Source organism: Oncorhynchus mykiss, chromosome 14 (genome assembly GCF_057628025.1).
Source record: "Oncorhynchus mykiss isolate SJ-2025 chromosome 14, ASM5762802v1, whole genome shotgun sequence".
NCBI classification, from domain to species: domain Eukaryota; kingdom Metazoa; phylum Chordata; class Actinopteri; order Salmoniformes; family Salmonidae; genus Oncorhynchus; species Oncorhynchus mykiss.
In genome coordinates, this window is record NC_143035.1 from 11,587,501 (window position 1) to 11,602,481 (window position 14,981).

The following is a 14,981-nucleotide window of genomic DNA, read 5'->3' on the forward strand; positions in this document are numbered from 1 at the left end:
TTTGGCCCATTCCTCCTGACACAGCTGGTGTAACTGAGTCAGGTTTGTAGGTCTCCTTGCCTGCACACGCTTTTTCAGTTCTGCCCACATATTTTTGATAGGATTGAGGTCAGGGCTTTGTGATAGCCACTCCAATACCTTGACTTTGTTGTCCTTAAGCCATTTTGCCACAACTCTGGAAGTATGCTTGGGGTCATTGTCCATTTGGAAGACCCATTTGCAACCAAGCTTTAACTTCCTGACTGATGTCTTGAGATGTTGCTTCAATATATCCACATAATTGTCTTTCCTCATGATGCCATCTATTTTGTGAAGTGCACCAGTCCCTCCTGCAGCAAAGCACCACCACAACATGATGCTGCCACCCCAGTGCTTCAAGGTTGGGAAGGTGTTCTTCGGCTTGCAAGTCTTCCCCTTTTTCCTCCAAACATAATCATGGTCATTATGGCCAAACAGTTCTATTTTTGTTTCACCAGAGTACATTTCTCCAAAAAGTACGATCTTTGTCTCCATGTGCAGTTGCAAACCGTAGTCTGGCTTTTTAATGGTGGTTTTGGAGCGGTGGCTTCTTCCTTGCTGAGCGGCCTTTCAGGTTATGTCGATATAAGACTCGTTTTACTGTGGATATCGATACTTTTGTACCTGTTTCCTCCAGCATCTTCACAAGGTCCTTTGCTGTTGTTCTGGGATTGATTTGAACTTTTCACACCAAAGTACGTTCATCTCTGAGCAGTATGACGGCTGCGTGGACCCATGGTGTTTATACTTGCGTACTATTGTTTGTACAGATGAACAAGGATGACTTGAACAACCAGACTTGTGGAGGTCTACAATTTTCTTTTCTGAGGTCTTGGCTGATTTCTATTGATTTTCCCATGATGTCAAGCAACGAGACACTGAGTTTGACGGTTGGCCTTGAAATACATCCACAGGTACACCTCCAATTGACTCAAATTATGTCAATTTGCCTATCAGAAGCTCATAAAGCCATTAAATAATTTTCTGGAATTTTCCAAGCTGTTTAAAGGCACAGTCAACTTATTGTATGTAAAACTTCTGACCCACTGGAATTGTGATACAGTGAATTATAAGTGAAATAATCTGTCTGTAAACAATTGTTGGAAAAAATGATTTGTGTCATGCACGAAGAAGATACCAAAACTATAGTTGTTGAAAAACTAGTTTTAATGACTCCAACCTAAGTGTATGTAAACTTCCGACCTCAACTGTACATACTCATATGGGTGACGAACAGACTAACCCAGACAGGCGTTGTTGGTGAACATGTGCTGAATCCTCAGGCAGTCCTGCCATTGGTTGCCACTGCCCTCGCAGTTGCACCACAAGTCCACATCCACAGTGCTGTTGCTGACGTAGTTGGGGGTCATGATGGTGCCTGGAGGAGGGGGTCAAAGGTTACTGAAGTCAACTCCTACTGCAAAAGTTCCTAAGGCTGGCCCACTGACACAGCCCTGACACGATCCGCTAACACACTCTGTCATCTTTATCACTCTCTATTTTCTTTTAGTCTCTCTCCTCCCTCATCTCACCCCTCTCCATCCTTCATATTTAGCTGCATCCCCCTTTCTCCTCAAGCCTCGTGTAACCAGACTGACTTCTTTCACCCCTCCCTCTCTCACTCGCTCTCTTACCGATCAGTCCGGCGTAGGATTTGAGGCACACAGCTCCAGTCTCTCTGATACAGCCAGAAGGGAACTTCCCAGAGGGCTGGCAGTTATACTGGAAATCAGCCAGTCTGGACCTGAATCACACACACACACAGACACAGACACACACACACACACACAAATGAGAGTGCTTCTAGGAACAAAAAGGTTTGTGTTTTGTGTGTGTACATATAGTGTTTGTCTGACCTGCAGAGATGGTCCCTCCTGCAGAAGCTCTGCAGAAGCAGACAGTTGGGCTGTATCCAGTCTCTCTCCTGGTAGGAACAGGAAGGGACAATGGTCTTCCTGCGTCTCTCCCCACACAGTTTGTCAGTACAGGGGCAGAACAGCAACCCCAGGCTGTACTCCTCCGGAACGCGCTCCAGGAAGCGCCGCAGCGCCCGGTGGCACTTCTGCCTGTTGCAGTGGTCCGAGCCTGGGGCATGCTTGGTGCAGGCCAGGACGTACTCAGACCTCAGGGAACCACATTTCTCATACAGACCACAGTCCTGGGCTGCCTTCAGACATACGTTCTGTCCATCTAGAAGAAGAGAGGAGGCTGAGAGAGAGGGGGATGGGGAAAGATAGAGGTGGATAGATATAGAGACCGGTATGGGGAAGGAGAGAGAGAGAGAAGGGGGGAGAGAGAGAGAGAGAGAGGAAGAGGGGAGCGACAGAGAGAGAAAGAAAGGGGAGAGAAAGTGAAAATCTGGTCACTTGAGTGCAGTAGAGATGAGTGGATTGATTGGTTATAGGGTTTAGGAGTGTATTGATCAGGAGTGTCTGAGGGTAATAAATGATTGTGCTGCAGGCTACCTGCTGCCACTAAGGAGGCCATTCGAGAAGACTCCACTGGCGAGTCCTCATAGGGAGACCCCTCAAAGTCATCATAACCTTCATGGTCACAGAGGAGAACATCACATTACAACCTAATAATAATAATAACAACATGGGAGGCAGCGTCATATTACAAAATAACATCATGATATCACATCGCAACCTAAACATAACAAATGCAGGAGAGATCACCACATAATCTGAAAAGAACATGACAGTAGACCGAAACGCATCATAATCTCCCAACACCACAGGAGACAGAATCACAACATAATCAAACACAAAACGGAAGCATCACATCATAACAGAGACTCAAAGCACTCAGCCAACATCTCATTAAAACAACACACACCTGCTACCAACATCATAATAACACCTAGTCTAAATTCCATCATGGGTACATTTACCATTCATGAGATTCAGATGAGCCATCAGGGGACTGGTCACCTGACCCTATAAAGATGTCTGTGTTCCCCATACTGTACTGTCTTTAGTCATCCTATTTAGCTAGCCTGCCTAAGTATGCTGCAGAGCTGTCTGACGATCATTTTACTACTTCTTCAAAGTAGGTGAGGTTTACTTTCACAAAAGGTCTCTGTCCCTCTCATTGTTGTGTATATCCCTCTCTCATGTGGTCTGTGTATCTAACCTAACGTGGCAGGCATAAAAGTATATCCTTCCAGAGATCTGTATATGATGACGAGATGCTCATTTCTCTCCCTTAACAATGGGAGTCATTGTCCCAAAGGCAGGAAAGCAGGCGTAACGTTTAGGTCCAAAACAAGCCCATAGAAACGCATTGGGCTTATTTTTGGACTGATTTTGGCGAATGAAACCTCTCACTTCAACTTTTCCACTCTGAGCCGGAAAAAAGTGCCACACGAAGATTTGGATTTTGGTAATTGTTGTTAACCATTAAAGTCCTGTCTAAGCGATATGGAATTGTTTTAAGAAGGCCATACCAAGGATCATTTAGTTCTTTGATTTTGAATTTTAAGACCCTTTGAAGTATACTATTTATTTATTTTTACAATTATATAGAACCTAGGCAGCACAGAGAGGACACAACTAGTCACTAGTGCAGGCGAACCTCTGTGCCAAGTCCAGAACCCACCCCCCTCTCAGTCTGACTGTACTTATATTGCTACCCAGGGAGAAAGGGACGGACAAGAACTGCCACAGGCTTTCCAAGAGAAAGTACATTACAAACTCGGAAACCAAGGTGACCCCTCAAGCCTCAGTGCAATGTCTGAAACCACCAAGAGACTCCGAGCTTAGCACGGAAGCTGAGCCCCTCAACACAAGCGACGAAGGCGAGCTTCAATCTCAACAATTGAGAACCTCTGCCCCAGGTTCCCTTAAGGCAGCAGCAGACCAACTAAAGTCTAGGGCAGCTCTCTCTGCAAGTCAAGTACAAGCCTATTCAAGCAGCTCCAACCAGTCATCCCCAGAAGGAGATGTAACTGCAGACCAGCTTTGAATGCTACCACAACCCTTGAGTTCAGTATACAGGCTAGCAGCTCAGCTAGTTTGCCCTCAGCTCTTTCCAGGTCTAGATCAACTGGCCCAATCCCAGTTCCTAGGAGCTCCCAGTATCTTTCAGACCTTAACTGCTCTGGACTCGGCTCAGGCAATCTACCCTCTGCTAATACCTGACCTGTATCCAGCTCTACCTACCCAAACATGGCCCCAAGAAAAGGAGCCAATAGGCATTTACTCCAGCCATCAAAGATCTTCTCATGGGGCGGCCGGCGCCGTTCATGCCCCAAGGAGCACGAGTTCGGGAGTCGACTGGGCAGCCAAGATGGTCACTTTCTTTGCCAACCAGTAACCGTGGTCAACTACTGCCTACCCGAGCTGCAACAGTCAACCACAACAGCTCAGCCAGAACATGGCATTGCAGCAAGTAATCTGTCCATACAGCCCCAGGAAGTGCTACAGATGACTCGAGTCTGATGGGAATAATTAATTAGCTGCGCTACTGCGGGGGCGGCTGTTCATGAATTCTTCAACGTGAATACACTAGATGGCCAAGATTGCCTCCTGGTCAGTTGACCCATCAGGTGACCTGTCATCCGACCCTATAAAGATGGCTACACTGAACAAAAATATAAACACAACATGTAAAGTGTTGGTCCCATGTGGGACCAACACTGGGACCAACACTTTACATGTTGTGTTTATATTTTTGTTCAGTGTAGTTAGATTGTACTCACACCATGTAATTAGTTCAGATCTGGAACATGCCTATAATTAGCTAAATTAAAGAAATACACTGCTGAAGTTGCTTTTAAGACCACACTAGAGTAGAGTTGAAGTGTACTGAGACTAAAGACTAAGTTGTGTGTGGATGCTAATGAGCTGAAATAAAAGTTCCCAGAAAAGTTCCATAAGCACAAAAAGCTTATTTCTTTCAAATTCTGTGCACAAATTTGTTTACATCCCTGTCAGTGAACATTTCTCCTCTGCCAAGATAATCCATTCACCTGACAGGTGTGGCATATCAAGAAACATTAAACAGCATGATCATTACACAGGTGCACCTTGTGCTGGGGACTACGAAAGCCACTCTAAAATGTGCAGTTTTGTCACACAACACAATGCCACAGATGTCTCAAGCTTTAAGTGAGTGTGCAATTGGCAAGCTGACTGCAGGAATGTCCACCAGAGCTGTTGCCAGAGAATTTAATGTAGATTTTTCTACCATAAGCCGCCTCCAATGTCATTTTAGAATATTTGGCAGAACTTCCAACCGGCCTCACAACCTCAGACCACATCTAACCACGCCAGCCCAGGACCTCCACATCTGGCTTCTTCAACTGCGGGATCATCTGAGACCAGCCGCCCGGACAGCTGATGAAACTGAGGAGTATTTCTGTCTGTAATAAAGCCCTTAAGTGGGGAAAAACTAATTCTGATTGGCTGGGCCTGGCTCCACAGTGGGTTGGCCTACGCCCTCCCAGGCCCACCCAAGGATGCGCCCCTGCACAGTCATGTGACAACTGTAGATTAGGGCATAATTTATTAATTTCAATTGACTGATTTCTTTACATGAACTGTAACTCAGTAAAATCATTGAATCATTGTTGCATGTTGCGTTTATATTTTTGTTCAGTATATAAATCTACTAATCTCTTCATGTAAATCCCTGTGTACTGTTTTCCTTAATGACACAGTAGGGGAGAAAACTCTGTTCTGTGTTAGAGAAGAGTGCTGTGTAATTATCGTATGCATGGTGACTAACGGAGCATGGGGGATAGCTCCATTAGCTGTCATTAACTCTCACTGATTGTGAGTCCCAAATGGTACCCAATTCCATATATATATATATTAGTGCACTACTTTTGACCAGGACCTATGGGGAATAGTGTGCCCATTATATAGGGAATAGGGTGCCATTTGGGACACACACCTGATAGTCAGATGCGTGGCCATGCAGTGACTGTAGCATCAGTGGCAAAACACGGTGGCTATAGGGATGTGTCACAGAGGATGGCCAGGGGTCTAACGTAGTATTGGCCAAATGGTGGGTCAAGAACCAATGGTACTAAAAAATGTAAACTGCCCCCTTCCCTCTGCAAGCTAGTAATCAAACATACACACTTTGTGACACACACGCGCGTCTACACCTACCACGTTTTTTATAAACTCATACACACACACACACACACACACGCGTGGACACACACTCACCCTGCAGGATCCTGATGCTCCAGTAGACTTTGAGGCAGTGCTCCTCTCTGCGTGCGCCGCGCTGACACTTGCAGGCCAACAGAGGGAGGTAGTGCAGGCCGCTCAGGGCCTCCAGGCACTCTATGCTGGCCTTGTTCCCCAGCGGAGCCAACGCCTCCTCGGATGCACAGTACTCCAGGGTCATGTACAGCTCCTTACACCGGGGGTCTTCCTTACACCCCCTCTCTGCCTCCACACAGTCTACAAAGCCAAGGGGGAGGGGCGACAAGGAGGGGACCACACCTACAGAAAAGAGGGCGGAGGAGACAGAGGGGAGGAGGAGAATGGTCAGCCATCATATTGGGATGAGTAGCTGTTCCAAACATTTCTAAATGGTCCACTCAATATGGTGGACAGGGAGAACCCACTGTGAACCCATTGATTTGTATTTGGGCTGAATGCACTGACGTTAAATATGAAAATCCAATACTGGATGTATGAGTGTTTCTCTACAGTATCTCATTTGCATGGACGAGAAGGCATTGTCGTCGAGTGAATCAAAAGCCAAAGTTTACAGTGTGAGGTTTCATATTTGGGAAATACCTCCTATTTTACCCCAGAAATGTTCTGCGTGATATTTTTGGCTGCTTTTGACTGTTATTTGTAAACCAATACAAAATTCTCCCTTGGTAAAATTCAATGGTTTACGCACAAACCTACAGACACACTAACGTTTTCCGATTACAGTCATTTAAAAACTCACCGGAGAGAGAGAGAGAAAGCAGACAGAGACAAACACCTTTTGGCGACACACACCAATCAGAACCTTGCTGGCTAGGACACACTCACAGTGTGAGCCGCAATCAGCATGCGCTGAAAAACACGCGCACACAACCAGAGAGGAACCCTTTTATGTCTGACTCCTGCTGTGAGGGGGACTGTGGGCACGGAGTCGATCATTATTACAAAAACACAATACCACACATCCACAGGAGGGGGGTACAGCAATCTGTCTGTGACACACACACACACACACACCTTGCCACACACTAGATCAGGGTATCCCAAACTCGGTCCTGGGGCCCCACCTGGGTACGAGTTCTGTTTTTTCGCCCGAGCACTACACAGCGGATTGAAATAGTCAGTTAGGAAACCCTGCACCCGATGGCTGAAGTGGTTGAGCAAAAGGAGCTTCATATTCAACAGAGCAACATATTTAAATCGAATGTGTTGAGTTTCAGGAAACAGACTACCCGAGACTCTGGGTACAATGTAGATCAATGGGAGAACGTAAATGGAATAAATAAAGTATGGCGGGGTCGTAAGAACACTTAAAGGGGCAATCAAGCAGTTGCTACATCCATTTCTCGACTCATAAATGAATGATATGTACCCATCGATTCTTCAAGAATATAACTTTTATAAAGGCTTCATGAGCTTAGTTCAACTGTCAAAACCCCAAAATATAAGCTTGTTTTACTCCAATGTCTGTAAACAAAGAAAATGTAAACAAACACTATATAGCCTTAAAACATGGTTAAAACTATCATTTGGATATCATGGATGGTCAATCCTTGCATCCATAGTTCTGTCTATGTATTTGAGAGTGATTACATTTCTCCATCCCTCAGCATTTCACCAAACCAGCGATGGGAAGCCCCTTTGTTACTGTTTCTACTGCAGATTGTCGCTTTAAACACTAGAGCACCAACTACAGGTAGAGGAAGAAGACAAATTACCCATGTCACATAAAAAGCAGGAAACTCAGACTTTCCCCCTGAACAAGTAACACGTTGCCATACACATACCAGGGGAATCACTCACAATCACATGACGTCACATTGACCTTATCACCGTTTGAAAGAAGTTGAGGGGACCCGTATGTATGTGGTTCGTAAGACATTATAAATGGTAAAACCCATTTTAACAGCAGGCTATAAAGCATTACACCTGTAGGGTTTAAGTGTTACCATTTTACATGTAACTGATCCTGGGCCAGTTCTGATGTGTCGTTCATTAATGGTTAGGGATAGGTCATGGATTGGGAGAGCTGTCTCAAGATCAGTGGTTGTGGATGCAGTGCAATGGAGTGCGATCCCAAAGTTCATATGAGGGAGCAGTGAGGTATGATGTCATGGAGTCCCTGTGTGTACAGCAGAATGGGCAAATTAAAGAGTTTCAGTGAAGACACACACACACAGCCACACACACACACAAACAGGGTGAATCTCCCAGCCAAGGAGGCAAAAGCCCAACACACCATCTGTTACTCCTGTGTTAGAGTTCCAAATCATAGTTATCAACAAAAACACACATAAGACCCCAAGCTACCCCATGGAGGCACACAACCACTAGACGGTCACACACACACACACACACACACACACATACATACACATACACACCTTCTTGGCTTGCCCTGTCCCCATATGCACACACAATCCGTATTCCAAACAAATCCTATGTGCTATCAATCCTATCATCAAATCAAAGTTAATTGGTCACGTACACAGTTTAGCAGATGTTAAAGCGGGTGCAGCGAAATGCTTGTGCTGCCAGCTCCTAAAACAAGTACACAACAAAATAAATAATCAAAAACTAGAAACAAGAAATCAGGAATGTCAGAATGAATCCAGTTAACAACACAAATGACACTATCAGTAATTCAAATGCAGTCTACAGCACCAGTCAAATGTTTGGACACACCTACTCTTACAAGGGTTTTTCTTGATTTTTTACTATTTTCTACATTGTAGAATAATAGTGAAGACATCAACACTATGAAATTACACATGTGGAATCATGTAGTAAACAAAAAGGTATTAAACAAATATTTAAGTAGCCATCCTTTACCTTGATGACAACTTTGCACACCAGCTTCAACTGGAATGCTTTTCCAACAGTCTTGAAGGAGTTCCCACATGTGCTGAGCACTTGTTGGCTGCTTTTCCTTCACTCTGCGGTCCAACTCATCCCAAACCATCTCAATTCTGTTGAGGTTGGGTAATTGTGGATGCCAGGTCATCTGATGCAGCACTCCATCACTCTCCTTCTTGGTCAAATAGCCCTTACACTCGTGTTTCCTGGCCCAAACAAGTCTCTACTTATTATTGGTGCCCTTTAGTAGTGGTTTGTATGCAGCAATTCTACAATGAAAGCCTGATTCACACAGTCTCCTCTGAACAGTTGATGTTGAGATGTGTCTGTTACTTGAACACTGTAAAGTATTTATTTGGGCTGAAATTTCTTAGGCTGGTAACTCTAAATTATCCTCTGCAGCAGAGATAACCCTGGGTCTTCCTTTCCTGTGGCAGTCATCATGAGAGCCAGTTTCATCATAGCGCTTGATGGTTTTTAGACTGCACACAAAGTTCTTGAAATGTTCTGGATTTACTGACCATGTCTCAAAGAAATGATGGACTGTAATTTCTCTTTGCTGTTCTTGCCATAATATGTCCTTGGTCTTTTACAAAATAGGGCTATCGCAGTCGACGTTCCAATTCATCCCAAAGGTGTTCGATGGGGGGTTGAGGTCAAACCACTGTGCAGGCCAGTCAAGTTCTTCCACACCAATCTCGACAAATAATTTATGTATGAACCTCGCTTTGTGCACAGAAAACGACCTTCCCCAAACTGTTACCACAAAGTTGGAAGCACAAAATCGTCTAGAATGTCAATGTATACTGGAGCCTTATGATTTCCCTTCACTGGAACTAAGAGGCCTAGCCCAAACCATGAAAAACATCTCCAGACCATTATTTCTCCTCCACCAAACTTCACAGTTGGCACTATGCACTGGGGCAGGTAGCATTCTCCTGGCATCCGCCAAACCCAGATTCGTCCATTGGACTACCAGATGGTGAAGCGGGATTCATCGCTCCAGAGAATGCGTTTCCACTGCTCCAGAGTCCAATTACGACACGCTTGGCATTGTGCATAGTGATCTTAGGCTTGTGTGCGGCTGCTCTCCATGGAAACCCATTTTATGAAGCTCCCGACTAACCGTTCTTGTTCTGACATTGCTTCCTGTGGCAGTTTGGAATTTGGCAGTAAGTGCTGCAACAGAGGACAGACAAATTGTACTTACAGTTGACCAGGGAAGCTCAAGTACAGTTGAAATTTGACAAACTGACTTGTTAGTAAGTTGGCATCCTATGACAGTGCCACGTTGAAAGTCACTGAGCTTTTCGGTAAGGCCATTCTACTGCCAATGTTTGTCTATGGAGATTGCATGGCTGTATGCTCGATTTTATACACCTGTCAGCAACGGTGTGGCTAAAATACCCAAATCCACTCATTTGAAGGGGTGTCCAAATACTTTTGTGTACATAGTGTGTGTTCATGTTAGTGTCACTGAAAAATTATTTGAAAATAGCCTCCTGTTGCTAGTAGAATAACATTACAATTAAAATGTTGTGTGTAAAATAGTTTGTCATTTTGGCTAAACCGCCCTTGCACTGCCCTGCCTTGCATAGTTGTTTCGGTGCACTCTAAAAATGAGGGTTTCAATAAGGGTTCTTCTAAGATCCTCAAAGTTCTTTGAAAAACCTTAGGGTCTTGGCACTGAAAAATGCCCCCAAAAGACTCTTCCAAGATCCCCAAATGAGGTGGGGTTCATCAAGGAACCTCCTAACTGCCCAACTGAAACATTTGGATTTGAAAGTACAGCCGGTGCAGGCACTTAACCAAAAAATGTAAAGATATCCTACATTTAAGGTAAATTTGTATGATAATTGTATGATATAAATTAATATTGTTTTATGATGATACCATCTATCTTTTCATAATTGTTCAAATCTTCCTAAAATGGAAAATGGACACCATTCAATCAAAAAGAGGTAAGAATATATAGCTGGATTGGGTGCAGATGACTGAACTGCTCACTTTGTGTCTGCAGGTACACAGAGGAGGAGGCATACAAAGACATGTCAATTGGTATTGGTAGGTCATGCAGATCCTCCTCCCATAGGCCTCTACATTATGGACAAGGCATGTGTATGAAAAGCATTAACAGTGTTTTTCATTCACATTTACCACAAATATTGTGTTAATGTTATGCATATTATTAATAATAATAATAATAATAATAATAATAATAATAATAGGGGAGGGGAGTAGTTCAAAAATAAACAGCAAAGGTTTTTGAGGATTCATTAAAATGGGTTGTTTGAATAACCCTTTAAAAAGGGTTCTACGAAGAATTTATAGGGGTTCCCCCAGTTTCAATTTGCAGAACCCCTAAAGGACACTCCAGGAACCTTTTCTTTTTAGAATGTATGCTTTGTAAGGAAATTATTCCCATCATCTGCTCTGTTGGCAAAGTATTCCCATAGTTCGCTTCTGGAGCCAGTTTTGTCAATAAACTGCGGGCGTGGAAGTATGTTTTCGTTAGAAGAAGCCATGCAGTCGGCATTTTCTCTCTCTTGCTTGCTTCTCAAAAGTGTTTTGCGCTGCGTCAGCCTGGCTAATTTACTACTGCCCCCTTGAGAAGAGTCTGACAAATTACTAGACAGGCTCGTCATCTCAATCCGTAGGCTACAAGAGACACATTTGACGGAAGTAGGTTAACCTAAAGAAACAGATATTCTAGTAACGAACCGTTTTTCATGTTATAGTATCGAAAGAGTCAACGGCAGTTTCTGTATAGGCCTACGGTGCAACTTGAAGCGGGCAGAGAATATTGAAATGAAATAACAAGGAGCAGGTCCCACCTTTCAAAGAGCACGTCCTCGCGCTAGCTTGTGGCTCTACGTCTTACAGGAACGCGCTCACCGGCCAAGCACACGCACTGTCGTGGATGCAAGGTCCGATCACTTCCGACACCAATGTAATGAAACAGCAGGGAGCAGGTCTCGAACCCTCGACCTTCGAGCCCGAGGTCCAGCGCGCTATTGACTGTGCCGCAAAAGCAGTCGATTTCCGCGCTTAGAAACCCAGGGTCGTTACAATACCTTTTCATTTCCCATGCATGCCATTTTCTTTCCCTTAACTGAATATTTTTCTATGAGGAAATTATAAAGGAGTTTACAGCTAGCTGTTTATCTGCCGTTGACCTTTGCCAAAGCCCTCTTGTTCAACCCCAGCCTCCCGCTGTGCAGTAAAATCACCTCTGATGGAGACACCTGTCACCTGTGTGTGTGTGTGTGTGTGACCCGCTGGGCTGTCAAAACTTAATGCGCACCCCGCCGTGCGGCGCCCGGTCCCAGTGTCTGCCTCTGCGGCTACTCAAACACACCTGGACGCATATCTGGCGGCCATACGCACCTGTGCGCCGTTAAGACGTCAACCACGATTCCGCTGTTTGCACACAGGCATCGGTTGAGTGCGCTTCCTCATTGAACAACAACTTTACCATTTATTCTGATGTGCGGTTGGAGGTGAGCTGAATTTATATTAAGATTTTTTTTTTTTTAAGAAAGAGACCTGCAAGCCAGAAAGGTGTTTGCGTAAATCAAACCACGCTCACTCGGGCGAGGGAGAAACAGACAACCCACAGATGATATACAATGCGACCCCTGGGACTGTCGCTTACTCCAGCACACCAAAAATACAATCATTAACACGGCAAATAAATAAAACGGTCGATCCGCGGGGGAATTATTTGTGTAGCCTATGCATCGGGCGGCACCAACTCACAGAATATCAATTTCAGAATATCAAAAAAGAGTGGTTTTAGCGATCAGCCTTTGTCCCAAGACTAGAAATAATTTCTAAAATATTTTAATGAATCCAAAGTTTACATTCAAGTGGTTTCCAAGTGGTTCCTACAGTCTCTCTTTTCACTAAATATTAATGTTGTCATAAAATGATTTAAGAGCAGTTTTTATAGCCTAGAAGATCAATGAATAGGTGTAATACATGTATTCATTGCAGAGCATATTAGAAGCCATGCCTGCATCCAAAGCTCACTGAAAACGCGCATTTTAACCATAATGTAAAATGTTGTTATGGTGTTATGGGGGTAATTAGCCTTATTACGAATTGAAATCATCAAATACTTAAATTAGATGAGTAAATGTGTCATGATTGCCTATAAAACCCAGATGCTAAAAAACTAATTGTAAGGTCAGAGTAGACCAGCGTGTAGCTTGAATGACTGACGGCAAAAATGTATGTAACAGCATGGATATCTTCCTTCATTTTACCTCGTATGAAGATGTTGAGCAGTATTCCGAGGAGCAACATCTCCGTTATGAGTCGGGTGGAGCACAGGGACACGGGAAGGGAGAATATTTGGACGTTGTGCGTTTGGTCCGCCACCGCTCTATTTGCCCGCAAACCGACCCGCGTCACTCCGCTCAACGTTACATCCAACGGGAGTCATTCACCACCGTTCTGGGAACAAATTGCAGGTGTATAGTCCTGTATAACGATTAATTCCTTAGATTGCACTGGCCGAGAACCCAGCTCAAATAGATTAACTGTCACCACCGCCAAAGTGTAGCGCGTGCCCTGTAGACTGAATACAATGAACCAAGACTACAAAACTATTTACAGCTGTGAAACATCAGCTTACTCTGCATCCAAAGATAGATGTTCTCGAATTTTGACACTGGCTCTCGCCATTTCTCTCTCGACAGTGGCACGATAGGAGCCCGTCCACATGCTGCCTGAGACCGTGAAGATGACAGATCCCTCCTCTTCGCGCTCGTCAGTTCACTGTGCGACAGTGTGTTAAATGACTTTCACAGACGCGTCCTGAAGAAGAAGTGCTCAGGCAGGGCGACGGGGGCATAAAGTTAGTGGTGTAGGGCTACTGTAGTAGGCTGGACATATTCGAGTTTGGCCATAATTTCAAACTAAATAGGATTTCATGGTCGTTTGTATTTCATGTGTCAAGCCAATCAATTTCAGCCAATCTATTTACATCCACGTAAATATTGCCCTTTCGACTAATGGACTTACTGTCAAGCCAAACCATCCCTTTTTATTGCCTAACAAACTATTTTATTCTATTTATTCTATTGATGCCATGCAGTGTCATTCTATTATACAATCTATTCTATTTTTTATGTTCTATTTTTATTTTGTTCTATTCAGGGGGTGGGCTGTGTAAGTAGAGAAGAGGCTCGGGGAGGTTTATGGCTGGGCAGCCATAAATAATCATATGACAGAAGCGATGAGTGGAGGATCATGAGTCTTTCAATTATTCACACCATTTCATAATTGGCAAAATCACTGCCTGAACACCTGTGTGAGTTTACGATCTAAAATCTGCATATTCTAATGAGGCCAACCTGTCAGGGTCTCACTGATTAGTAAAGACAATGGAACAAGAAAACAATGGGGATACTTAGGAAAAACATTATCACTGGTTTCTTGTACAACAATGATCAGAATATTCAACTTCAATCTTTAAAACCAAGAGAGAGAGAGAGAGAGAGAGAGAGAAACAAAACTTGGATGACTTCTACAGTTGGTGGTATTTGCAACCAGTATTCCTAGTATGTTATTTTAACCTCAATTACAAAAAACAATCATCAGTGGGCAATTTTAATGATGACACCCACAGACACCCACACGTAATGGCCTTGTCCCATCACACAAATGATATGCCTCTGTGTTGCCACTCCAGAGGTCATATAACCCAACAGCCTGCTGGGGGACCAATCCACCTGGACCAATCCAATCAGCTAATTGGAGAAGAGCTCCTGGACAACATGTGACAACACAGTCACCCTTAACAGCTTTGGCAGAAAGCAGATGTTTCTGGTTTTCAGGGATACAATATTTTCAACCTAACTTCCGTTTCCCCTGAAAACAGGAGTGGGGACTACGCTCAGGCGTCTTTCTGCTCTACGTTAT

At 44.1% G+C, this 14,981-nt stretch overlaps 1 protein-coding gene across 2 annotated transcripts in view; it reads right to left on the reverse strand.

Annotated features, from left to right (window-relative positions):
• LOC110488795 (GDNF family receptor alpha-4) overlaps positions 1-13,891 on the reverse strand; it is a 21,167-nt gene extending 7,276 nt beyond the window's left edge. The window contains exons 1-6 of one of the 2 annotated variants that reach the window (XM_090198370.1): positions 13,322-13,891; positions 6,198-6,479; positions 2,484-2,561; positions 1,875-2,226; positions 1,653-1,762; positions 1,262-1,396 (exon numbers count right to left, since the gene is read on the reverse strand). In XM_090198370.1, the coding sequence (XP_090054496.1) occupies positions 1,262-1,396; positions 1,653-1,762; positions 1,875-2,226; positions 2,484-2,561; positions 6,198-6,479; positions 13,322-13,361 (997 nt within the window). In that variant the 5' untranslated portion in view covers positions 13,362-13,891. The remainder of the gene's footprint in view (positions 1-1,261; positions 1,397-1,652; positions 1,763-1,874; positions 2,227-2,483; positions 2,562-6,197; positions 6,480-13,321) is intronic. The other variant, XM_090198371.1, reaches the window with a different exon arrangement.
• Positions 13,892-14,981: the final 1,090 nt, after the last annotated feature.